This window comes from Lutjanus erythropterus, chromosome 10, assembly GCF_056507025.1.
Source record: "Lutjanus erythropterus isolate fLutEry1 chromosome 10, fLutEry1.hap2, whole genome shotgun sequence".
In the NCBI taxonomy this organism is placed as follows: domain Eukaryota; kingdom Metazoa; phylum Chordata; class Actinopteri; order Lutjaniformes; family Lutjanidae; genus Lutjanus; species Lutjanus erythropterus.
Genome location: NC_139326.1, coordinates 18,886,357 through 18,911,655, shown reverse-complemented (window position 1 = coordinate 18,911,655; position 25,299 = coordinate 18,886,357). Strand labels below are relative to the sequence as shown.

At 37.6% G+C, this 25,299-nt stretch overlaps 1 protein-coding gene across 1 annotated transcript in view; it reads right to left on the bottom strand.

Moving 5' to 3' along the window:
* Positions 1-5,086: 5,086 nt before the first annotated feature.
* The window catches only part of LOC146320292 (corticotropin-releasing factor-binding protein-like), a 118,132-nt gene continuing 97,919 nt past the window's right edge, over positions 5,087-25,299 (bottom strand). Inside the window, exons 3-10 of the mRNA XM_084728511.1 lie at positions 22,689-22,906; positions 15,155-15,260; positions 14,928-15,015; positions 14,052-14,209; positions 11,881-12,091; positions 9,910-10,064; positions 6,943-7,063; positions 5,087-6,127 (exon numbers count right to left, since the gene is read on the bottom strand). Coding sequence (XP_084584637.1) covers positions 5,973-6,127; positions 6,943-7,063; positions 9,910-10,064; positions 11,881-12,091; positions 14,052-14,209; positions 14,928-15,015; positions 15,155-15,235 — 969 coding nt within the window. The 5' untranslated portion in view covers positions 15,236-15,260; positions 22,689-22,906 and the 3' untranslated portion in view covers positions 5,087-5,972. The remainder of the gene's footprint in view (positions 6,128-6,942; positions 7,064-9,909; positions 10,065-11,880; positions 12,092-14,051; positions 14,210-14,927; positions 15,016-15,154; positions 15,261-22,688; positions 22,907-25,299) is intronic.

Below are 25,299 nucleotides of genomic sequence, written 5' to 3'. Positions count from 1 at the left end.
AGCATTTCTTATAAAAGTTAAAAAAAGAGAGAGAGAGAGACAGAGAGAGAGAGAGAGAGAGAGAGAGAGAGAGAAGTGTGTTCGAACTGTAGACTTACTGTATTGATTATTTTTGGCAAATTATTACATTAAATGTGTTATTCAATAATGACTTAAAATATATTTTGGACATTATTCCTTGAGAATCTGCCATCAAAGGTGTGTTATTATGTAACCGGTGTTTTCAGTGGATGGTGTCTGTATGGCACTATGGTTAGATTCCTCAAACTTTGGCAGTCCTTTGTTTTAGGAACTTATGCATGTAAAAATCAGGTCAATGGCATCCAATCATCACATAGCTGAGTTCAAAGTAACAGCTGTGATTGATGTAACGAAATGCCACATCAAATGCCACAGACAAAACTGCTAACATTTACTGCCTGTCTGACTTACTGGAGTGCTTATACTGCAATTGCAAAATTAATGGACATTTTTGAAAGTGTAGTCATAGGCAATAAATTACCAATTGACCTTGTATGCACTTGTGAAAGAGCAGATCAGTACCACACCCGGCTGATTATCAGCTCTGATCTCGATTACACAGTGACTGCATATAAATAAACCGACACTCCTTTGTTCAGGCACTCTTGAGGTAAAGTGGGCCACAAAATAAAAGGCAAAACAAAACAACTGGGGTTTAACCGTTATGCAACAGCTCCTCTATGCCTGTGTAAACTGTATTCATCACAGGTCACAGCATTTGAAAAGGTCATTCTCTGATGTTTGAAGTTCATTTTGCTTTATATAATCAATAAGAGGTAGTAAACGAAACAAAAATCTGAATTAAAAATGATTTTAGCATCATATTTTCCTGTCAAGTTAATGTATACTGATAGGTAGGACTTTAGAAAAAAAATCTTTTAAGCATAACAACATTAAAACACCCATAAAAAGTGTATAAGTAATGTCAGTGCACATTAGGATCTCTACTCTTGATGACTAAATTTAGTTTTATGAATATCATCAAAGTAAAACATGTGACATTGTTTTTTGTTATTGTTTATATAAAACAGCTGCAAATCTCCCAAATGGCTCTGGACAGATGCAGTACATTGTAAATAATGGACTCTAATAGATATGTTACAGTAAATTGTGGATAAGCAGTGTGTGAACAATGTATGTATGTAATTTGTTGTGATATGTTTCACCGGGGTCAGCTGTTGATGGTAAATTGTGAAACAGATCGATTAAATTTGTTCTAAAGAGGCAAAGAAAGACACATAAACTGGTAGCTAATAAGTTGAGCAATGTTCATGTGTTTGTTTTCACCACTGAATGTTCTGCTCTTTCCATCAGGCATTTAAAACATACTCTTGCATATCAGCAGGAGTTTATTTTCTGCTGCTCCCTCAAACTTCCAACATGAGCCAAGCTGTCAAGAAGCTTGATTGTTCTGGCTGCTAGCGGGATTATACTGTATAGAAAGTTAAACTTAATCTGTTGTTTGCAAACCACAGATGCTTTAGATGACCAAATATATGAATGGGGAACTTTTTTCTTCCATAATCACCAAATGGGTAAATGAACAAATGAGCTCGATCTGCATTTATTTGGAATAATTTTGTGGCAAAGAATTCCACCCAAATCACAGCTTTGTTTCCACAGTATCCCTGATATTTTAATTGGTATTCAGTTTTATTCAGGATTATATTGTTTACATGAAGATCTCTGCCAATTTAGTTGGTGCATTTATGTCACCTGAAACCAAAATATCCCAGATAAGAGTGCTGTCATCTTGTGCTGTCGATGTAATTCGGAGTCTGCACAGTAGAAAAACCCTTGTGAAACAAAACAAAACAAAAAAACAAAAACAAAAACAAAACAAAACAAAAAAACCCTGTGTTCTTTGTTGTTTTATTTTGGCCCATGTCTTACCTACTGATATTGGGGAGGCAGGATTTATGACTTGTACTGCAGCCCGCCACCAGGGGGCGATCAATATGCTTTGTCTTCATATGTAGGGAGCTCTTATGTCAAATTAGTTAGTTAGTTAAATCATTTTACCCATGTACAGATCATTAGTATCATTAGTGATACTGAGGAGGTGCTTGAGCAGACCTCAGAGGATACTAACAGAGAACACCCAACCCAGTTGACCCTGTTGCCTTCTGGCCAAAAGATACAGAAGTATCCGCTGCCGTACCACCAGACTTCAGAGCGGCTTCTTACTTCAGGCTGTGAGACTGCTTAAATGGATAGTTCAACCAAAAGTGAAAATTTACAGTGTTGCACTTTTTATGAGTAGCAAAGAAGGGACTGCACCTCACTTTGCAACTCTATATTGTAAAATGATAAATTAATCATGCTAAAATGTTTTCAGAACAAAAAATGCCCCCCAAAACTATGAAAATATGATCCAGGTTGTAAAAAATCGGAATTTTTAACAACAAAAACATCTGGAATCAACATTCATGTCACTAGAAACCCATCATTTTCACTATAAAAGCATGCTAGGTCACACAGACTACTACTCAGTAACACGGTTGTGATTATTATGTAAACGTTGAGGAGTAAGTCAGTTAGGAAAGTGGAATCTCTGTGCTGTGGATGGTGTTCGTTGATATGATGTTAGTCGTGACTGTGGGGGATGGGGTGAGTCAGTTATCATGTGTTCAAAAGAAGGAAGTTATCTCTCAGAGTCAAACCTCATGCAGTCTAGACCTGCCCCGGGAGCACATGAATTTAATTAGCTCGTTGACCAGGGAAGTCTTGCTTTGCCACTTGTCCAAAAACAAAAATGCCCATGAAAACTCAGTTTTAACGCTGATATTCAATTTCCTCAACAAATAGACCGATATCTCTCACCTTAAAGTGTGGCATTGTCAGTGAAAAGGGGTGAGATGTTGAGGACAACCAATAAACAACTTCCTGGCTCTTCAGGGTAGGGAAAGAAAAAGGATAACAGCTGTAACAGATTTTCTCTGTGTGGTGTATTCACTGACCAGTCCACTGTGAATAATATCTTAGATAAACATTGTTTCCTATCTCTGTTACTTAAGAGTTATTAATAAAGCAACCATGTCTCTTTCTGTGCAGGGTCACATCTCATCCACAAGGACTTGTGACCCTTTTGGCCCGACAAGTGACAAACTCATTTGCAGTCCACCATCACAGGCCACTAAAAATACATTACAGAGTATTCAAGACCGCTGTGCCCAGTGCAAGAAACAAATAATCAGACTTTATCCCTTTCGATGGCATCCAAAGTACGTTTCATTCTCTAATGAAGACTGAAAATTGCAACACATCAGGCGAAAAAAAAGACATCCGCTGGTTAATTGAATCATCACGGTTGAGCAGGTTTGAGATTAATTCCACGTAAGGAGAAGATCAAAGGCGAGCCAGTGAGAAGGATGTCGAGGGGAATAAGAGCACTGAGGCTTGTGGGATAATCCCATTAAGAGCCGCACATTCATTCACACTGAGGATCCACAACTGTACAGTATGTAAAAGATTAGGGCTAAACAGTCAGTGATGGAGAGGGGTCAAAAGAAAACCTGCGTTCTCACAGTTTTAGAACATTGGTGTATTATTTTGTGCTCTCGGTATTAAGCCATTTTAATCATTATTTTGAGCAACCACTATGAAAGCTATTTCAGAGTTTCTCTCTGGAACAGATTGGATTACAAAAAATAAGAAAAATGCATGCGTCATTGCTTAATACTGATTGCCAAGGACATATTTTAATACACTGGATTACATATACACATTTACATTATACATATACAGCATGCATTTTATATAGAATTAGGCTATAATGTCCTGCAGTCATCATTTAAGGTGTATGTGTCTGTGTATGAATGTTAGCATTTCTGCGTCACAGTTGCACTGGTCAAAACGTCACATGGACAAACCTCTTCACGCAATCAGCAAAACAGAAGTCTAAGTGGACCGAACTGTGAATCATTTTTCATTGCTTTCACACAAAATGCATTTTCCTAAAATCCATGAACTCTTTTTCTCATTCACAGCTCACCACCTGCAAAACACTACAAAGTTGCAGTATATGTTTCAAATACTGTTTTCAAAACTATTAAAAGACCTGTTCAAAGCAAAATGATGAAATGTTTTGTGCATTTATGCAGAAATCACGTTGAAATATATAGAACAGAACATTTACAATAACATGAAATAATCATTTCAAACAAAACTGATTGCAATTTCAGCTGAAAGCCTAACCATGTGTCATGTTCATTACCAAACAGACAAAATGGTACACATACTGTACAGTACTGTACTTCATGCTGTTGATGCTTTTTAGTAATTATTAGTGTAGCCCTGGAATTTCAGGAATTTGTCTGTGATTGTTATCTGTTATTTTTCACAAGTAAATTATGTAAAATATCTTGAAAAACAAAGGATACTAAAGCCAGTTGCTAAATTTCTGATTCAGTCTTGTTACATACATGAAAATGAAAGCACATTATTATTTTATATAATGAAATACTGATTCACATGAAAAATCACTGAAACTTCAGAGATAAAAGTTCATCACTTATGTAACGCTCCCTGTTGTTAGTGTTTTTAGGTCGGTGTGTTATGAGTGACACACTTTCTGAGTGAGAAACTTTTGCCAGTGTTTTGGTCAAATGAGCTCATTTTGAGACAAGTATAAAGTGTTTTGGTGGTTTAAGTGACTTTTGGACATGAGATTAAATATTTGGCCAACATGTCTGTTGGTGGCTTCAGTACTGATCGATGATTGTTAGTGACTGGAAACAACACTCAGCATTTGCTTCATTAGCAAGGTCAGTATCCGCTTAATGTCCAAATATCCCAGCAGTATGACATTAGTGATTCTACGATGCCATATAATATTTAGTAAAACCATACGCCAGTGATGAAGGGCAGTAAAGCCAACAGTTTAGTCGGATCAATAAAAACTTGGACCAGATGATGTTTTTAGATGGAAAATGTAGGAATCACCAAAGTTATTTATCCTGAAAGTCAAAGGGCTGTCTGTACCAAATTTTAATGGCAATCTATCTACTAGTTTTAGAGATATTTCACTTTAAACAACAATTTCAACCTCGTGGTCGGTCAGGGGAACACCAAAGTCAATAGGATTCATCTTCTGGGGAACATGAATGTTAAGTAATTAAATCCATCCAATAGTTGCTGTCTGGACCGAAGTGGTGTCACAAAAAAAAGCCCGATTTTAATCTTATGACCAATCTCTGCTCTCTCATCAACAGCCCTGATCAAAACCAGTTGTTGCTCAAGGCAACTCCAGGATATGTAAATGTGATAGTTTTGCTAGAAAAACAAATCTTATGCCTGAAAAACATCATGTATTGTACTTAGTGCTGAACTGGACTGAAGAATATTTTCATTTTTTGATCTAAAGAAGATATAATATGGCTGTGGCTGAAGTGGACGAATCCTGGAGAAGCATACTAGAAAAACAAACACGCAGTTCTATAAATGAAAAGGAAGATGGCTGATAATCGTAAAAACAGAATGACTCACAAAAGCAGAACATTAAAAATGTGCTTTATCATGCAAGTCATATTTATTTCAAACTATCAGGGCAATATAAACAGAAGAGACAGCAGCAATGTAAAACCTCCCAAATAATACTGAAACTGATATAAACTGAGAACAGCAGAGTGAACGTTTGAAATGAATGCTCAGGCCAAGAAATAGCGCTATAATATACCACAGACTTTCTTGACAAATGACTAAAAAGAAATTAAATCCACCATCACCCATAAATCTGAGATGAATTCATATAATTCTTCAAATAAATACGCTGAGATAAAAGCTATCATAATCAGGACATGAAATAAAATATTTGGCAAAAACAATACAAAATATTTATTGACGGCATTCATCAAACTGATGTATTTACAGAGAGATGGATGACTGTGTGTGTGCATGTTCACAAGTGTGTGTGTGTGTGTGTGTGTGTGTGTGTGTGTGTGTGTGTGATCTCATTCCACAGCGCAGAAGTTATCCAGACTGTTCTCTCGGGTCTTGGAGAGCTCGTGGTGTTCCAGTAGTCTGTACTGGAAGGAAACACGGTTGATATAGTTCCCACTGGACACCAGCCTCACCACCGAGTTATCACAACCAATCTTCATCTGGGCTGAAGGGCCAGAGAGAAAAAACAGACGCCTTACACTGGAGCACACACAGAGCATTCTTGTTCTCTCGCCAGCCCTTCTTATCCTGGATATGGACATGACGTCCTTATTCTCTTGTGAACTGTTTTGCATTGCACCAATCAACCCAGAGCATGGTAAATGAATAGAATAATATAGTATAGTATTTTATTGTATGACATATTGCAGTTCAAAATGAGGGAATTACTCATTCCAGTGAGAATGAAAGATCATTTATCATGCACTTTTATGAGCTGAACATGTAGTCGTTATAACATTCATGGAGTATTTTTCAGAAAATGTTTTAATCTATTTGTGTTCAATTTTGTAATATTAAAATCAGGTAAAAATCAGGTTGTAAAATGCAGTTTGCATTGGTGATTTCACCATGTGGGATGTCCTTATTTGTATTTTGAAGGACTCACCTGCAGCATTTTCCGAAGCAAGTCTATTTATTTTTATAGTATTTAAGTCATGACTTTAATAACGTTATTATATTATTTTGAGATCCTGAGTCATATTTTTGAGAAACTCATTATTCTGAGAAAAAGTCAAATACTAACTTGTTATTTTGGGATATTTAAAGGTTTCTCATAATAATGACTTATAGGATATTTGTTTAAGCTTTTTTTTCACATCACATTGGCAGAAAGGAGCTTCTATAATTGTCTCTATTATTGGTAGCATAATCAGAGCTGCATGAGAGGACCCCCGCTGCTGTAACACTGTGTTGATGTGTGTGTGATGTGTTTTTCTCTCAGATTGACACTGGAGGTGGACTGGAGGTGCTCAGACTCACCGAGCCCACTGAGGGAGAAACACAGGTCAGCTACGGGGAACATCTTCGAGGTGTCCACCCCATTGCCCCCGAGCAGCTCCACATAGTCACCTGTCCCCGAACAGCCCGACCACACCTGTCTCTGTAAGAAATAAAGAACAGTACATTCTGGTGCTGCAAAATATGCATATCTGCATATGAAGATCCCATATGAAAGGTACCCTGGGGAGTTCTTTGCCACTGGTGACGCTATAGAGCAACACGTTGACAAACAGGTCCTGGTCCTGGCCAGTGTAAATATATATGTGAAAATGCAGCTTACAAAGTATTAAAAACTCAACTTAGAAATGTTTTATAAGGAATACGACACGTGTCAGGTCTCAGCTTCTTGGTGAGAAATACTGAAAGTAAACATACCTATGTTTGTTTACAAGAAATCTCCACAGAGTACCTTTAAATTCCAGTTTGGTCTGCATACTGTTGGTTAATGTGTAGTACTGATTAGAAGAGTTAGAGCAATATTGAGCTCTAACTATCAGATATGCAGAAGTCTGATATTTTGTTGTTCAGAATAATACTAACTAAAGTAACTAAAGGGTACATCAAGGTTCAATCCTTGGTCATCATATTTTCTGTCTTCTATACTCCTCTTTTGTCACATTTTTTTTTCATAAAATAAAATTATATGCAGCTGTATTTGCTTGTAAAACTGTTCAAATCATCTTTGTAACACTCGACTTTGGAACATGTAGAAATGTCAGGTTGTTGTATTTGGCCCATAGCTGCAGCACTCACAGTTTATCATAATGTCAGCAGTCTGGCAGCTGATGTCAGACCAGCTGCCAACATCTTCAGGACTCATTTTGTTTTGTTCAGTCCTTTTATCAGCATGATTTACACAATTTCTGTCCTTCTCCGACTCACAGAGATCTGGACCTCATGTGATGTTTATAGCTTAAACGTTGAAATACATATTTATTAGATTTCCATTCTGGAGTTTATTATTCTGTTCACCTTCAGTGTGATTTATCTATTTCATTTTTATTTCTTTATTATGTTTTTTTTTTTTTTTTTTTTTTTTAATTTACGTTGTTTATGTTGCAGTTTGTAACAATGACTAATCAGATTTAAAAGGTTTGCTTTTAGGTCTGTTACAGACTTACTAATGGTTGCAGTTGTCACAGAAATTGTTTGCTGTGGTTGTAATCAAGTAAATAGGCGTAATTGTTGCCATACCTTTCTGTATTCTTGTACAACTTTTGAAAATGTCATTATATATTGTAGATAATTAAATTCTCCACCAGCTGACTTTTTGGTTACTAAATGCTCCACTGTGTTCATCAGCTGGTTGTTAACTGTGTATATTTGCCATTTGGTGCTCAGCAGGTCATGTACAGTGGATTTTCAGAACTTCTTCACTCTAAACAACTTCCTGCTGCAGCTGAAAATGATGCTGCATGAATAGTGAGACTGAACCAAAAGAGTCACACTGGTGGCTGCACAAACTTAAACTAACTATAAAGTCACATAAAGCTGAGGGGAGCTGGCTGCAGATTTGGGTGATAAATCTCTGTGGGTTCATTGCTACATTACGACAAATGATTTGATACTGATTGTAGCTACACAAAATATGCTTTGACTCAATTTATTTTCTTTACTACAATTTAAACTAACTTTGTTACATTATACATTTCTATTTCACATTCAGTATAAAAGCATAACAGTTTATAAACTGTATTTTTGATGCTCAGTTTTGTATATGAGAGCAGCTGATTGAAACCCCCACACAGGTGTTTTCACTTTGCCCAATTAGACATTTTGCCATAAAAGTCTAATTAGACTTTAATGCACCTGTTAGAGTAACAACTGCTGACAACAGAATCACTCAAAACACGATTTACCAAACAGAACATTGATTCTGGACGACTGTCAAATGCTGTGAATTATTTACACTTGCAATATTTTTATAAGTTCACTACCACTAGTCAGTTTCTCATTATGCATGCACGGCAAATACAAAATGATGAGGTCAAAATAAGGCAAATACAAGTGACTGGTTAAAGGAATAGTTTCAAATATTGGTATATATGCTTATTCGCCTTCTTATCCACAGTTAGACAAAAAATCACTACATCTCATATTAAATATATTAGCTGGAGCCAGAAGTCTGTTAGCTTAGCTTATCAATAAGAGTGGAAACAGGGAGAAACGGGCTACCCTGGCTGTGTCCACAAGTACAGGTTGTCATTTTTATACTCCATTATTTGTGTGGATTGAACAAACAAGATGCAATTGGCTGTATCTCATATTTAACAGAAAATTTCCATAATCTCATACAAAGTAACTTAACCATGCTTTCTGAGTTTTCACGCTGAATTACATGACTACAGTATTGCAGTTTTTTTTAAAATATTGATATACTTGTAAATAATGTTACCCGCCTACATAAAACTCGCCTTAGACAAACAGAATCAGTAAAAAAGTTAGTATTTTAAAATAAGGGTAATTTAAACCAATGATGATATGATGGTGATGATAATAATAACAAACAAACAAAACACAGAACATTATACCACGAAGACAAGTGCAAAAATTGGTGTAATGTTTTATAGTTTTGGCCAGTTTTAACCAGAACTTGACGACTGTAGAAAATGTTCTAAAATCCTGCAGCTTTAGACTTACAGGCAGGGAAACCGAGAGATTATCCGACATCTTATCACACCTGCTAAGTTCTGATTGGTGAGTTGTTTCTCTAACTGGGAGAAACAGCCATCAGTGAGTGTAGCATTTGGAGGTCTTGTACTGGAACAAGTGTTTTCCCTCTGATCAGGATTTATGATTTAAAGACAAAGTTCAGTGAAATTAAAGTATTTCTTTCACAGAGAAAGGGGGTGATTGTCTTTGTGTGTGTGTGTGTGTGTGTGTGTGTGTGTGTGTGTGTGTGTGTGTGTGTGTGTGTGTGTGTGTGTGTGTGTGTGTGTTTCTCACCTGTGGGCTGAGCTCATTGCTTTTGGCCTGGCCCAGGCTGAGTTCTGTCAGTCGGATCTCAACGGGGTAGATGACGGAGAAGCTGCAGTTTCTGCGCTGGTGTGGCATCACCATGGTGAAGCTGCCCTCTGGACTCTGAGACATGATGTTACAGGCTTTACACACAAGCACACACACGCACGCACACACACAGACAGGAGAAGAGGTTTTGAATTAACAGTTCCCCATCACCAGAGAAACTCATTACTGACACCTCATGTCACAAATTGGACATAATCAAGGCTGACTGCGGGGAGGGGACACAATTAGGGCTGAGCATGGAAATCCAATTCCAGTTCTGATGACAAAGATCAGAAAATAATGAAATCTGAATTGATAACAGTATGGTAGAATAGACAGTCACCAACAGGAGTCGGAACACTTTACTCCTGCGGGCATGTTGTTCATTTAGAGACATTTTCGTGGTGAAGGAGCCATGCCAATCAAAAAGAAGTTAGAATAAATATAATATTACGCAGTGTATTTATTCTGCAAGTGCAATATTTAAAGACTAGATTGATGACTTTTAACTGTTATGTACACTGTAAAACACCATCCAGAATTTAGTGGATTCAACTGATCTTGAATGTACAAGTTTTATTTATTCAAGTTAATTACACAAAAAATTCTAGTGTTTAATTTCACACTTCAGAAATATAAGTTCTTCTAACTTGAAGTTTTCTGACTTGTAATAATGACTTGAATTAATGTAAAGTACAGAGTTTAATCAACTCGTTACATTAAGTTTCTAAAGGAACATGATCAGCATATTAGCAGTAATGTTTGTCAGTGTGACTGAAGAGTTGTTGATTCAACTTTTTGGGCATGTTTTCTTCAAGTACAGATGAATCAATATCAAGTTTATTCACTTAGTGAAGCTTATTTGTTTTGAATATTACAAAATTACCCCAACTTGTCTTTTCAAATTCAGTCAAAATAAATTTTCTAGTATTTATTTTCAGAATGCTTCAGAGCTTATATACACGAGTTCCTCTAACTTGAAGTCTTTTGACTAATGTGAGTCTTGAGGGTTAAATCAACTCATCAATCAAATCTCAAAAGAAATCAAATCTATTTGTAATGTTTGTCAGTTGTCAGTTTGTCTTAAGCTTTGGTTTCTTAAGTATGACTGAAAAATGTCAAGTTTTGATAGATATTTGACTAAAAAAAGTTTGATTTGAATCATTACAAAATTACATCAACTTGTCTTTTCCAGTTTAGTCAACTTAAAATTTTAAAGCTGCCGAACACTAACTTTTTTTTAGGGTAAAACAACTGGTTTATTTCTCATATCAGATGAAATATTTGTAACTTATTAGACAAAAAGTTGACCAGCATAATATGTTTACCATTGCTAATGTACACATTATATGTACATATTGTGTGTATATTACAGAATTAGAGCCACTTTGTAATACAGCAGGGCCTTGTGATTAGAATAAAGGGTTTTCTCTATCGTGGACAGCTGCAGGTAACAGTCAGTATATGAGTATGACCTCATACGTTAGCCAGATAACCCATTCAGACTTTACTTTTTTGTGTCAGTGCTCTTCCTTTGTCTGTCGGCATCTTACAACCACACTGTGATTGTTATGTTGCTTGACACAGTGTTAACACCGTGTTTGTCAAGCAGCTGGAAAACAGGTGCATCCCTCTCGTTCAATCTCTTCCTGTCGCTCTCGGCCTTGATTAATGCTCGACCAAGCGAAAATGACCAGGAAGAACACACATGCATGCACACAAGCAGGTAGCCCTAATTTTAAAACACACATTCAAAGATAAACTCAGCTCAAATCTGATTTAGGTGCAAGGCCTTGGTCCTTGTTCACAGTTTTTGCTTACAATTTATCTTTATTTAGAAGTTGTTTCTGTTTATTTTGCTTTTATACTTTCAGCCCTCAAGTGACTTCAAGGATGTGCAGCAGGACTCACGGAAGGGGTTGTGTAGCTTTTTGACAGCGAGGGTGAAGCCGCTGTCAGGGCTGTGAATGCGGAAGAAGATCATGGCGACGTTCTGAGAGGAGCGGCTGCTGGCTCCTGGTGCTGTGGAGGAGCAGTAGTCTGTGTAGCGCTGGTGGAGAGGCAGCGGGTGGTCCTGCCTGCTGGGGAACTTCTCTCCCTTCAGAACCCAGCCATCAAACATCTGTACGAAGAACATACATGATGTGGAGTCAATATAATCTACCCTTGGTTTTCAGTGGAGCTGAAAAATATATTGAAAAAAAAAATATATTGAAATTAATTTGGAAGATACTGAAACAGCATTAGGAGCCAGGATTTTAGAGGTAATTTCATTTTCACTGAAAAAATATAAAAGTTATGATGGTGTCATTTTTGCTGGGGTCTTTATCAAACAAGTATGTTCCCTTACATCTGGAGATTATGATAATTTGATGACCACAATGCTTCATTTATGATGGTATATTGTGATACATGTACAATGTTGCACCTGCATATGATTTCAGTATAATATTTCGACTAATTTTTCGTCCCTAGGTTTAACATATTCAATATAAACAAAATATAGTTTCCTAATTTATTAATTCAGACTTCACTTATTTTCACTTAGCAACATATTTGTCATGCTTGAGGAACAGTGTTGAACGCATAGAGCCAAAAAAAAAAAAAAAAAAATCCATGTAGATTATTTATTCCACTGTCCCTCTGCATACACAGTGTGGAGTAATCAGTGACAATAGTTAGAACAACAACTTGGAATAGGTGTAAAGTTAAGTGGTAGCTAACAATGACACAGGGAGAATTTTTTTGTGTACGAAGAATCGCAAAAGAGACAAAAATATCATTACTGAGACATTTCCTGCTAACATACAGTAGGATGTGAACATGACGGACACTGGGCAGTTGGAAAATGAATAGGTGAATAGGTCTATGTGGTTGCTGACATAAAATATAAGATAAACTGATCAGTTGAGTTGATCAATACTTCCTTGTATTTTATATGAAACTTGTTTTACAATTTTATTATTTGTGATTTTATTATTAGAGATATTAGAGAGAGATAATATAATAATTATTAGAGATAATATTTACTCTTTTACTTTTACTATTTTACTCTATTTAAGTTGCTGTATCAAAATATATATTTATAATTAATATTTTATTACCTGTATATTTGCATGTATCTGTGTACAAATGTGTATCTTTCTTCTTCTCTTCTTTAAAGTCTATATTTTAATAAACAGTTGGAAATGGAAATTGTAACTGCATCATTTAGTAAGCATATTTCAATGTATTCAAATACAAACACTGAAATTTCATTTTAAGTGTGTGTTTTAGTTCCTAATGCTATGTTCCCAAGCCCCTCTAAAAGTGTTTTCCCACCTGATGTAGGTTTCTGCATCATGACGTATAAATCCCCAAGGTTTAGGGAAGGGAGGGAAAGCCACCAACACTGTAACCTACGTCAACGCCTTTTGCTACTGGCAGACCCCCTCTTTAGTATAAGTGTAAGGCAGCCTTACTTTACTTTGCTTTACTTTATTTTACTTTACTTAACTTTACTTAACTTTAGGTGTCTTTTCTTGGGATTTTAATTTCATTCACAGCATCGTTTACACTGCTGTGTTGTGTCATTTTTAATTAAAACCATAATCCAACATGAATTTTGTTCTATAAATACTCTGTAAATCCCATCTTGTGTTCAAAAACAAAGAGGTGTGCTGTTTGGATGTGCTGAACATCTGTCTCCTGTTAAAATGGACTGATCCATGCACGTCAAATACAACAGCAGTTAGTCTCCAGATGACCCCTCAAACCCAGTTATTATGACAAAGTTTTCCTCTCTGCCATGCCTTTTACCACTTCGGCCCACATGGACTGTAGCTGCAATGTGACTGGCAGGCTTGGCTTCAGAACTAAAGCGCCTCCTCTTCCCACACTTGCTCTGGGTAATGTGACCAATGCAGAGAGGATTCAGTGTGGTGTTTGGCCCTTAAACGCTGCCTCGACCCTGTTTGGCACCATTTTAATCAACCAGAAGAAGATGAAATAGAAATATGGGTGGCAAAGCCCTGTACTTCCTGTCTTCCACTCGCAGAGGAGTTGGAGATGTGTGGGTGTTATTTTTGGTGAGTGGAACCAACCTTGATGAAGTCTCCGGCGCTGCAGTCGATGCTGACGTCAGACAGCTCCAGACTGATGACCTCACTGGGCTCAGCGATGATGAAAGCAGCGCAGGCCAGCTGAGGCTGAGACGCCACGAAGGTGAAGTAGCCCTCAGTGGCCAGCATGTCCAGACACCCTACACAAACACATCACATAATGAAAAATGTTTAGGTAGAGGCACTTCATGGACTCAAACTGACTCTGTTTAAGGTGCTCTTTGGATACGAATACATATGTAATCAAAAAACACACAAAAACTCTAAGGCAACAATTAAAATGCCACAGCATAGTCATGTCAGACCTTAAAACAACAAGGTACAATATGACAATGTTGTGACACTAAAGACATTTTAATTTTTGTTTTGAGAAATACTAAATGAATGTCCTACAGTTACTGCATGTACAGTATTATGGACAATAAAGATGTAGGCATGGATTGATTGAGTATTGAGTCTTTTTTCTTTCTACTGAATGTTTTAAAGGTAGAATATGCAGGATTTGTCAGTTGCTGTTAGTAAAAAATATAGTTGATTGTTGGGTCTAAAAACTGATGCTTTGGGCCAGTCAAGTGTCCCAATTACAGCAAAATAATGAGCAAATGAGAAAATACAAGCAGAGGACAGGGCTTCCTCAGAAGCCACACACTTCTCATGGGTCATAAGTGGTGATTGAAATTATTTTTATATGAGTCTGTACATTGTTTATTTGGAAAAATCCTGAATAATATGCCTTTAAATTCATCACTTCACATACTTTTGATCATGCAAAGGGTTTACTTGTTGTTTGCCAAGTCGGTGAACAGTGTTAGTCATAATCAGCTTCTGAATAACGCCATTGTTTGCTGCTTCACTTACTGAGAGGTCTGCGGAAAATAAAATCCTCTGATTCTCTTTTCTGGTCCAAACTGAGCAGAGAATATAATCCATCTGAAGCTTCGTTGTCCTGAATGAAATTCAGAAATAGACCTTAAATTTTAGGTGCCAGCATGTATTCACAGAAACACCGAAACTTTTCAGTTTATTAATCTGCTTGACTTAACAGAGACAATGTGGAATAACTGATCAACAACCCAAACTCTCACCTCAATGTAGCGACTGAGTCCCATCCTTGATGAGAGGGAGATGAGAAAGAGGAACAGCTGTGTGCGCAGAGCCAACGACATGCTGAAGTGCGTCTCTGTGTGTTTCCTGAAGCAGAGGGGGAGAATAACAGCGCTGCCTGTGAGGTGGCAGCTTTTATAGCAGCACAGACCGACAGACAGACAGACAGGCAGGCAGGCCTACATCAGAGGGTCACTGGAAAACACTGAGCCGTGCAGCCTTACTGTCATTTTAATCAAATGTGAAAACCTGTCATTCTTACCAGTGTTAAGACACTTAAATATGCCTGTTTACGTAGGAACTAATAAAAACTGTGTATAAAAAGATATCTAATTAAAACTCATACTGTAAACCTGCCATATTTAATAAAAGTTATTGCACAACATAATATTGCTCACATTGTGAAGTGGTTATTACTTTATGGTGGCACTTTATTCATGAAAAATTAAGCTAACATGTCAAATACTGAAATAAAAACAAAATCTAGAATCCCTAACAAAAAAAGGGACATGAATTTTTCAGATATGCAACATATTTCACTAATAAAACATTTTACACTTAATGTCATATTTATAGACAGTGGTGGATGATGTCTGAGGTAAAAAAATAAGGGCATAGAGGGCACTTCTTCTTACCTTTTATCCTCAGGAAGGGCACCTTATAAGGCACTTTACCACATTTTGTCCATTGAAGGGGACTAGAGGACACTTTATCACATTTATCCACTTTATCATGATTTATTTACCTTAGGGGAAACAAAGAGGACAATTGCCCCCTATGCCCCCCCTCTGAGTGTTTATGGAGTATCTTTGAACATCTGACCAAATTATAATATTTCTGGAAATTTCATGTGTGAAATACATCTGATAGTAGATAAATTAAAGCATGAGATTTTCCTGCGTTTATTTGTAAGGGATGAACTGCTTAGACAACACACACATGCAAATATGGGCTTATAACCCACAGTGACCCAAGTTTAGTTCCCTGCAGGAGCTTCAGGCTCAAGCAGACACTAAAAACAAAACAACCAGCAGTGTTTGTGAGTGGGAAGCCAGTGAGGGATCATTGGGAAGTAAATGGCCTAAATTTTAGAGAGGCAGGCTTGTGACTGGAAGGTTGCAACTTCAATCCCCTGTGAGGTACAGGTCTAACATTTATAGACCTTGTTTCCTGATAGTTGCAGGACTAAATAAAGCCAGTGTTAATTCTCACTGCTAGTAATAGTCCTTGTTTTTCTCAGCCCTTCCGTTACAAACAATTTGTAGGGGACATGGACTGGCTGGACAGGTTGTACCTTCTGTCTTCACTGATGCATACAGAGTTACCGGCAGTACCTTATTTGGCCTCTGATCTCCTCCTCCTCCTCCTCCTCCTCTCTTTCTTCTCTCTATTCTGGAGTTAGTGACTTGTTGCCTCTGCACCAATCAGTAAGTAAACTTTGTATGTAAAGCGCCTTTTAAAATCACAGTTTCAAGTTGGTGTACAGTGTAAACATTGTGGGAATAATAATAATAAAAACAAAACAACACATAAAATGAACATGTTACAGATTGAAGTACTTATGTAATAAACGTGTTTGTAGCATCTTCTTAAAAATAACTGACTGGCTGACTCTGCATCTTTAATAGCTAAGGTAAGACTGCTCCAAAAGGGTGGAAGCCACAACTGCAAAAGCTCAGCTGCCTTTGGACTTGAGCCTAAATTTCTGGACAGCCAAAAGGCCTTCAGGAGTATAAAGTGGGGCCAGCCTGTGAAACACTTTAGAAATTATTTTAAAAAAACTTTAAAATCAATTCTACATTCTGTGGGTGACCAGTGTAGGTTATCCAACGCTCGTGTTCTGTGAGACCTACACTGTGTATTAGTTGAAAGTCTAGTGACCAAATTCTGGATCAACTGAAGCTGAGACAGAGCAGCTGAGGGTGGTGAACAGTAAATTGCAATAATTAAGACAGGAGGAATCACAGACGTGAATGATTTCTTCCACATCTTTAAAGGATACTACAGGCTTTAGCAGTGTTTCATAGGTGGAAGAAATTGGGATGGACAACTTTCTTCATATGGCACTCAAAATTTATGTGTTTTTTCAGAAACACTCTCAGGGCCTATGATGAGTACTTCTGTTTTGTCTAAGAAAGTTGTCTGGCAATCTTGCAAGTTGGGAAGGTTACTGGGGTCCTTTTGTTTAAAAGAATAATACAACTGAATATCATCTGCATAACAGAGAAAGAATTATGTTTGAAGCAGCACCTTGGGGAACCACGATGGAGCATGTACGAGGAGAAAAGAAAAGGACCAAGTATGGACCCCTGGGGTTCACCACACGCCAGCCAAGCAGATGAGGACACATAAAGATCAATAGCCTCAGAAAACCTCCTTTCTGACAAACAGGAGGCAAAACCAGTCAAGCGCAGTCCCCGTTATACTCTCCCAATGCTGCAGCCTACTGAGAAGAATTAAGTAATAGACAGTGTTGAAAGTTACACTTGGATCAAGCAGCAACAGAACAGAGCATCTGAAACTCTAAGCAGGGGAGTTTCAATACTGTGCCTCAAAAGGAAACTGGACTGGAATTTGTCAAAGATTTTGTTACTGTCCAGTTCTGTCATGAGAACTACAGATGGACCATAGTTCAGAGACAAGTGTTGCAAGGTCTTCTAATCATATTGAGCTTAATTGGCCCCCAAGTCAATTAACAAGTTCAACTAACATCTTCGCATGGAGAATACATTCTGTAATCAGATAGTTGGTAACACTAGTTTTGTGTTTTGTGTCCCTAGCTAGGGTGACTTAAGACTGGCCATGACAAAAATTTTGAGGAAAATGCACTAAACCATTTAGGGTGAAATATTGGTTGCAATTTTAAAACTTTTTTTTTGATTCCATGTTTAGCTACATATTTTTACAGTTGGAGAAAGTAAGAACCACGTTAGACCTACAACAATGATACATGAAAATTAAGACATTAAAAAAAACAGGAACTGTTATTCATTGGCAACTGCCAGCTGCAGTATACTGACTCCTGTGTTAGTGAAACCCAGCCAGAAAGCCAAAGCATTAAAATGCACAGCTGTATTCAATAGTTCAATGATAAGTACACAGTTTAATAAAACAAGGACTGTAGAGAATCACATATTGCCCAACGCAAACAACAAAAAGGACTGTACTGAATGTAGATAGGAAACGAGAAAGAGTTGGAGAGAAAGAAGTTGTGATGTAATCTGGTTTGTGGTGACATAGCAAACTCATTTGGATGAGACTAATTGTGAGTGTCCATGCTGCTACTGTGAAAGGTCAAACTCAGACATAGCTGAGTGTAGGAGATGATAATCATGCTGTCAGCGTTCATACAGTCCTCTGATAGAACGAGAGACTGTGTGTGAAACTCCGGCCCGCAATTATCTTAAGCTAATGAGAGCTGACATTTTCTCATCGTGATGACGCCACACACAGGACTACAAACCAAACAAAACAATAATGAACATAATGAATAACATTTGGTCCAACAGCCCCTCAAACTGTTGTCCTTCAATACTGATGACCTATTCAAGGTGTATTACGTTCATTTAAAAGCCACTGGTCAGTGATAATAATGAGTTGTCTTACATGGTCCTTGTGTTAAGAAGATGTCTAAACCCATTAGCCGGGGTCTCGCTGCTAAAATGTGTTTTCCTAATGTGAACGACAGCAGAGGAAAAGGAAAATGTTAGCAAAATGCTACATGGTGTGTGTGTGTGCGTATGTAAGTGTGTGTATTTCATGCAGCGCCATGTGCTACAAGTGCTTGTCCCTTGGCGATATTACACAAATGCTGCCATGTGTGTGATGCAGTGCTGTGATACATACTGTAATTGTTTAAATCCAATTTATTAAATGAATCAATAGATTTTAATGAACAAGTAACCCCACGGTCTCATTATACTGCTCTAAATGATGAGCAGATATATCAATTCACATTATGCTGGTCAATTCACAGAGTTCATCGTCCAATTTAATATAATATAATCATATCTAACCTCTCTTCCCATACTCCCAATCTCAACCCCCATCCTCTCACTGAAATCTGAATGAATGAATTAACGTCCTATGTTTCCCAGAGATGAACTTTCTGTGCACTTTCTGTTCGCATCGCAGAAATCAGGATTTAAAAAAAATGCAAAAGTGGCCAGATTAAATCAACAATCAATTACACAGAGTAAACACGACAACATACAAAATATCCCACTAATATGTGATATAAAAACACAGCCTGACAAACACAAACATATTAAATCAGCTGTTAGAAACTGTGAATTTTGTTTGGTATACAAATTCTGGCAAGTGTCCCAGAAAAATCAAATTCACATATGCGTTATACATGTTCTCCATGTCCTCACTATGGAAATAAGCTGCCTCTGTCTCAGCATGACAAAAGACTACAACACCATCTGGTGGCAAATGTAGGAGCACCATTCATTATTTTGGTTCTGTGGGATTTATAACAATGTAAGACTTGCATGAATAGTGATGGAGAAGCTCTGAAAGTAGAGCAATGCCTTGCAAGCTATGAATTACTTCACACCAGGAGACGTTGAACTACAGCAAATTATCTGTGTATCTGTATTTGGATAGAAGACTGGAAGTGACTGTGATTTCTACTGGAAGTCAAGTTCATTTCAGCAACTGTTGTATTTTCTAACCTAATTACAATTTATAAGTCAATTGTTGTACGACACATCAAAATCCTTTAATATTGGCATATAATTCATTAGAAAATATATTTTCACATCCTCAAACTGTACTTTTCATCTCAAGCTCTTTTTATTTTTTAGCTTCATTTTATGAACTGTCTGAAGCCGGCCACCACCTCCCCTTTAACTGGGGGGAGTTCATAAATCGAAAGATTCTGTTTTGCATAGGATATAGAAACTCTGTTTGTAGTTTCAATAGTTAAGTACAAAAAATGGCATTAAAAAAATATTTAAAGGGAAAATTTGTCACTTTTCATGTGGATGTCCAGTCAGGGCTGATGGTAAATGCAGTCAGTTGATGCAATTATTACCTCAGTGCTGCTATACTGACTGAGAAAACTGAGTTTTCCTGTCCATGGAGCTATGCAGCAGTGCCTATATGTACCAGGATGCATTGTGTGCATCAGCTTCAGATGCCCACGCACACGTTGTGTTATTATCACCCTAACCTACACCTAATACTTTGTTGGCCAGAACATAGCATTAGGTGACAAAAATCACATTTAGCATGCACCTAGAGGTGGAGTTTAGAAATCCAAGCTGAAACAGTCTTTAGTTCTTCCTTAACACCAACTACATCAGTGTGACATCACTGGATGCAGGAAGAACAATGGGTTTAGTGAGGAATATATAGGCAAATTTTCTTTTAACCACTTGAGTCACTATGCAAATATAAATGTAGCTGAAATACCATCGAGCCACTGCATAAGATAAGTAAACACACGTAATGTTTATTGACATGTAGTTCACTATTTTCCAACACTGTCCATGATTTACAGTTCAGTACAATTGTTTTAAAGATTCTACCCTTTCTCCTCATCAGAAGACAGAAGCAGTTCAGAACATTTTAAGGAGTGCCCTCTGTGTGTGTGTGATGATTGCCTCAGCTGGCCAGATGTGACATTCCCCCCTCCATGTGGTCAAAGTTAATTCACAGTGATTGTCCAGTCCCGACATTAGCGTCTTAACCCTGCCTTGTATCCCAGCATGCAACCTCCTCCTGCACACCTGCTCCCTGGCAAAGATAGCACATATAGCTAAGTGTTTGGCCCCTTTTGTTCATTGTGTGTTGACTCCATTGCACACACACACACACAGAGTTGTTGTGTGGATCTGTCTGTCAACACAGCGGTCCAGCCCGGCTCTCCTCACTGCCTGACTGACCCATTCATCTCCTGTGGGGGCCGTAATGAGCCGACCCTCCCCGTTTGGACCGACCTGACAGAGAGAGATTACTTTAAAGCCTGCATGGATTTTCTCCCTTGTCCCCTCCTCCCCATTCCTCTCCTCTGAAAGTGGTTAATTCAAAGTGCATTAATGAGGAGCGATGGATAACACACTCTTCTTTTAATTACCTTCCAGCGGAGTTCTTCAGAGGAGGCCTGGTGACTCCCATCTGATGCCGGCCTGTTTGTTTGCTTAAAGTCTTTTATCTCATGCATTTTGTAGTCAGGAGGACAAATCACAATGAAGCATTTATGGGTCAGTCATACAGATGCTGTGACAGCAGTGTAAAGGGTACAACTGTATGATGTTTATAAGACATTATCCATTTCAGAAACTTTATAAGAACCTATAATCTGTTATGATACATCAGAGCAGTTCACTTTGTCTTTATAACTGGCTAAAGTCATGGTGGTTATAATGCCCTGTGTAACCCAGGACTCAGACTCTTCTTTCAAACTATATTGTCTCTTTATGAGGGGTTTATGGGCATGGGGTTATAAAACCTTATAAATCCTGAACCTGTAATACTTTATGCCCACCACTTATAATGTTTTCTAAACCTTGTTATTGCTTTTTAGAAATATTTTTTCACTTGTGCATCTGCCACCAAAATGTCTGTTCACGTGCCTCATAATCTATTTACTGACGAGATGGACAAACCTTGATTGTGTTAATCAATATAAATACATTGATATAGTTTAACATGTATGCTGATTGTGCTGGAGTATTGGAAAGAGCCCCCGTAACATTTCGTGAAGAGCTTTTTGTTGTCCTTTGCCCAGTAAAGCAATAAACACGTTTACAAATTGTGCAATGATGATTGATGCTGCTCGCAGATGATGAGAATAACTCTACATAATAGGATAATTACAGAGTGCACTGTGGAATAATTGTTCTGGAGCAGCAAGGGACCTCTTTCCCCAAAGAAACACCATCAGTGACAATCAGAGTGCAGAGGCCCAAATTTAACTGAAGGACTGAGGGAGCAAAATCATTGCAAAAAATAAACTAGTGAGGAAAAAGTTGCAAAGGTGCAAAGTAAAACATCATCACATACATTAATACTCTTTTTTTTTTTTTTTTTTTAATTGATCCAACCAGAGTCTGTCATCAAGTGTCTAGTCCTGATAACTCACTCATTACTAACTCACTCAACCCTGATCCTAAACCCTGATTTATGTGACCTGATGTCCAAGCCTGGCCTGGTGGAAAAAACATGTTGAAATTAATTGAAATTATGAAGAGACACTATTGAACGTCCTCTCTTGTAAGATGACTTGTTCTCTCAAACAAACAATTCATATCAGACTGACGTGTTTGTTTTTTGTGCATGGGTCGGTGTCACAAGAAAACTAATTATAACAAACCTGATTCAGTGTATAATAAAATCCCTGCAGGCTTAATGATTTAGGATCACTTCCTGTCTTTACAGAACAGAGTTTTATTCTGCAGGCCATAGTCCTATTTATACAAAGTCAGAGGAGGCTCCTACATGCCAGACAGATGCCTTTCTTTGAAATCATTCTTTCAGTTGCAGGCAGTGACCATCTCCACTTACCGGTATAAAGACAGCAGCGCATCATCTGCCTCTTTGCATCTGGAGGCTCCTGTCTGATGCTTTTATCCATGTTTGTCGGTTCCTGAAGCACCTATTAGCTGGAATGGACTACGGTACCCAATGCAACCAAGTTTCGATGATCACTTAGGCCTCAGGTTGTGGTGCAGGTGGAGCCAGGACACCACTGGAGCTGTTAGCACGAGAAAGGATGAGTTCACCTGTGTCGAAAGAAAGACGGACACTGTAAAGATACCAATGGACTTTTCATTTCTTAGACCTCTTTAGCCAGAAGCACCACACAAGACAATCATAGCACTAATGCAATGGATTTCTCAGTACTGACTTAAAAGTAAAGTCCTCCTCTTCTATCCCAAATTCATATAATTAGATTTACATTACCAGTACATTCAGAAAGTGAAACATATGCAACAGGAAGTGCATTTAGAGTTTAACAAATCTTTCGCCATTTCATTTTGTGTTTTTCTACTTTGGTTTCTGTTATTCTGTTATTTAGCTTTGTAATTGGCTTTACAATGTATTTTTTAAGAAACTCAGGTTCAAATTAGTTCTTGATTTAGCTTTAAATATAAAAATGTTACCTAACCTAATGAATGTATGTATCTGTACATTATTTATCCATAATCCTCGACACAATGTTTAAAGGTATAAATTTAAAGTAAATGTCGAGTGACCTTAGCCAGTTTTGGATGATGGTCCAGGAACTTCCAACATATGGACAATAAATCTACAGATGTTTGTTTGTCTGTGAATGTGAGCAAAATCTGCTTTTCTAACTGAGTTTGATATATTAACTGAATTTGAATATATAAAAGGAATTTGGATACACACACTGTATGAACTGTATGACTTCATGTATGAACATACATTTTGAAGTTTCTTGGTTAAAGTTCCCTCAAACTCTGAAACATGTCAGCTCAGGGCAGGTGGGTGGGCCTGTGACACTCAGTAAATGTGTTCCTTCATCATTCAGCCTCCACTGTGGTCTGGCCGGTCTTACCCAGCCTAATAAACATTGATTAGTCCACATAATCAATGCACTCAATGACAATGATTCAGTGCACTGCATAAATGTATCGACTGCAATCAGCTATAAACAGCAACCCTCTTTTTCATGCATTTTCTGCCTTTTATTAGCCATGTTTTGATGGAACAATAATTGTACGACTCTCTGTAGAGTTAACAGACATATTTCATTAACTGATGCAGAGATGAGATAAAAATCTATTGACCATCTGTCTAGATTCTTAAAAATAAATAAATAATTGTATGAATGAATAAGAAAAAAAAACATTTTTGCAGAGCACTGTGTTCCTCTCCAGAGCCACCAGAAGGTGGCAATGTTTAGCTGCTTTTAGCATCAAAGTACTGACAGCCAGCTCTTTGTTGCTTCCTTATCCTGAAGTGATCCACACTAAATTATATTTTCTGTATCTTAGCAGACTGAATGAACTGGATAAAATAAAACAAGGAATATGAGCTGACTTTTCCATGCCTAAAAGTTAATTTTAATGAGGGAATTCAAATAAGGAAATTAAGTAGAAATGCTGGATAATGTAACCTAACTATATTGTAATAGAACACTAGTTTAGCCACCTGCAGTTAGGTTCAACATGTAAAAAGAGAGTAAGAGAGGTGGAAAGATTTTGGGGAATACCACAACAAACCTCTCTGCTCATATAAAACATCACCGAGATCCAAAAGAGAGCCATGTGATATATCATCTTTCACTTCACAGTTGAATTCAAAGAAAAACCCCAACGTGAAGCATGTAACTTTGCTTCTTCTGGTTTCCGTGGCCATGCATGACCAGGTCATGTAATGAATGTTGATAAAGTAGAAAAGCCCGTTTAATCAGGACGGATCACTGTGCAGAGGTGGAGAATGTCAGAGAGAGCAGGCACAGCTGCTTAGTGAGAAATCCAATATTGACTGTCGGGATAAATGTCCTGCATATTCTCTCATCTGTCCCAGGGGCCGTGGTATTATGCCTCTCACGTTAGCACTCCTAATTGGATTAAAAATGGCTTGTTATTGGGAGAAAAATGACTGAGAAAACTATCATGATTATTGCCTCTCAACAACGTTGGCTCCCAGAGCTGAAGAGGTGAAGTAATTGTCATGGCGTTGGAAAATGTCAAAATCGGGCGATGCTGCAGTCTGTTTTGAAACCAACAGCTGCTTTGATTGATTGTGTTTCAAGATCAAACCAATGGGATACAATGCCGTCATTTCAATGCCCCGTTCATTGTGTTTTAAAGCAAGAAATGTCACATCGAAGTCTGGCATTCACAACATTTATTTGCAACCAGGCCTGAAGCTATAACTGAGATTGTTTTTCATTTTAAAATATAATTACATATATCAGAGGTGGCAAAAGTACACACATTATTTAGTCAAGTAGAAGTACAGACAAAAAAAAGGACTCTGGTAAAAGTAGGAGTACCGATGCAACTTCTTTACTCAAATAAAAGTGAAAGAGTACAGACTCAGAAATGTGCTCAAAGTATAAAAGTAACAATTAGCCCTCTGAGGGACATTTCTACCAGCTGTTTGTGTACGAAGTTAACTGAACCTCAGATTCTGTCCATGT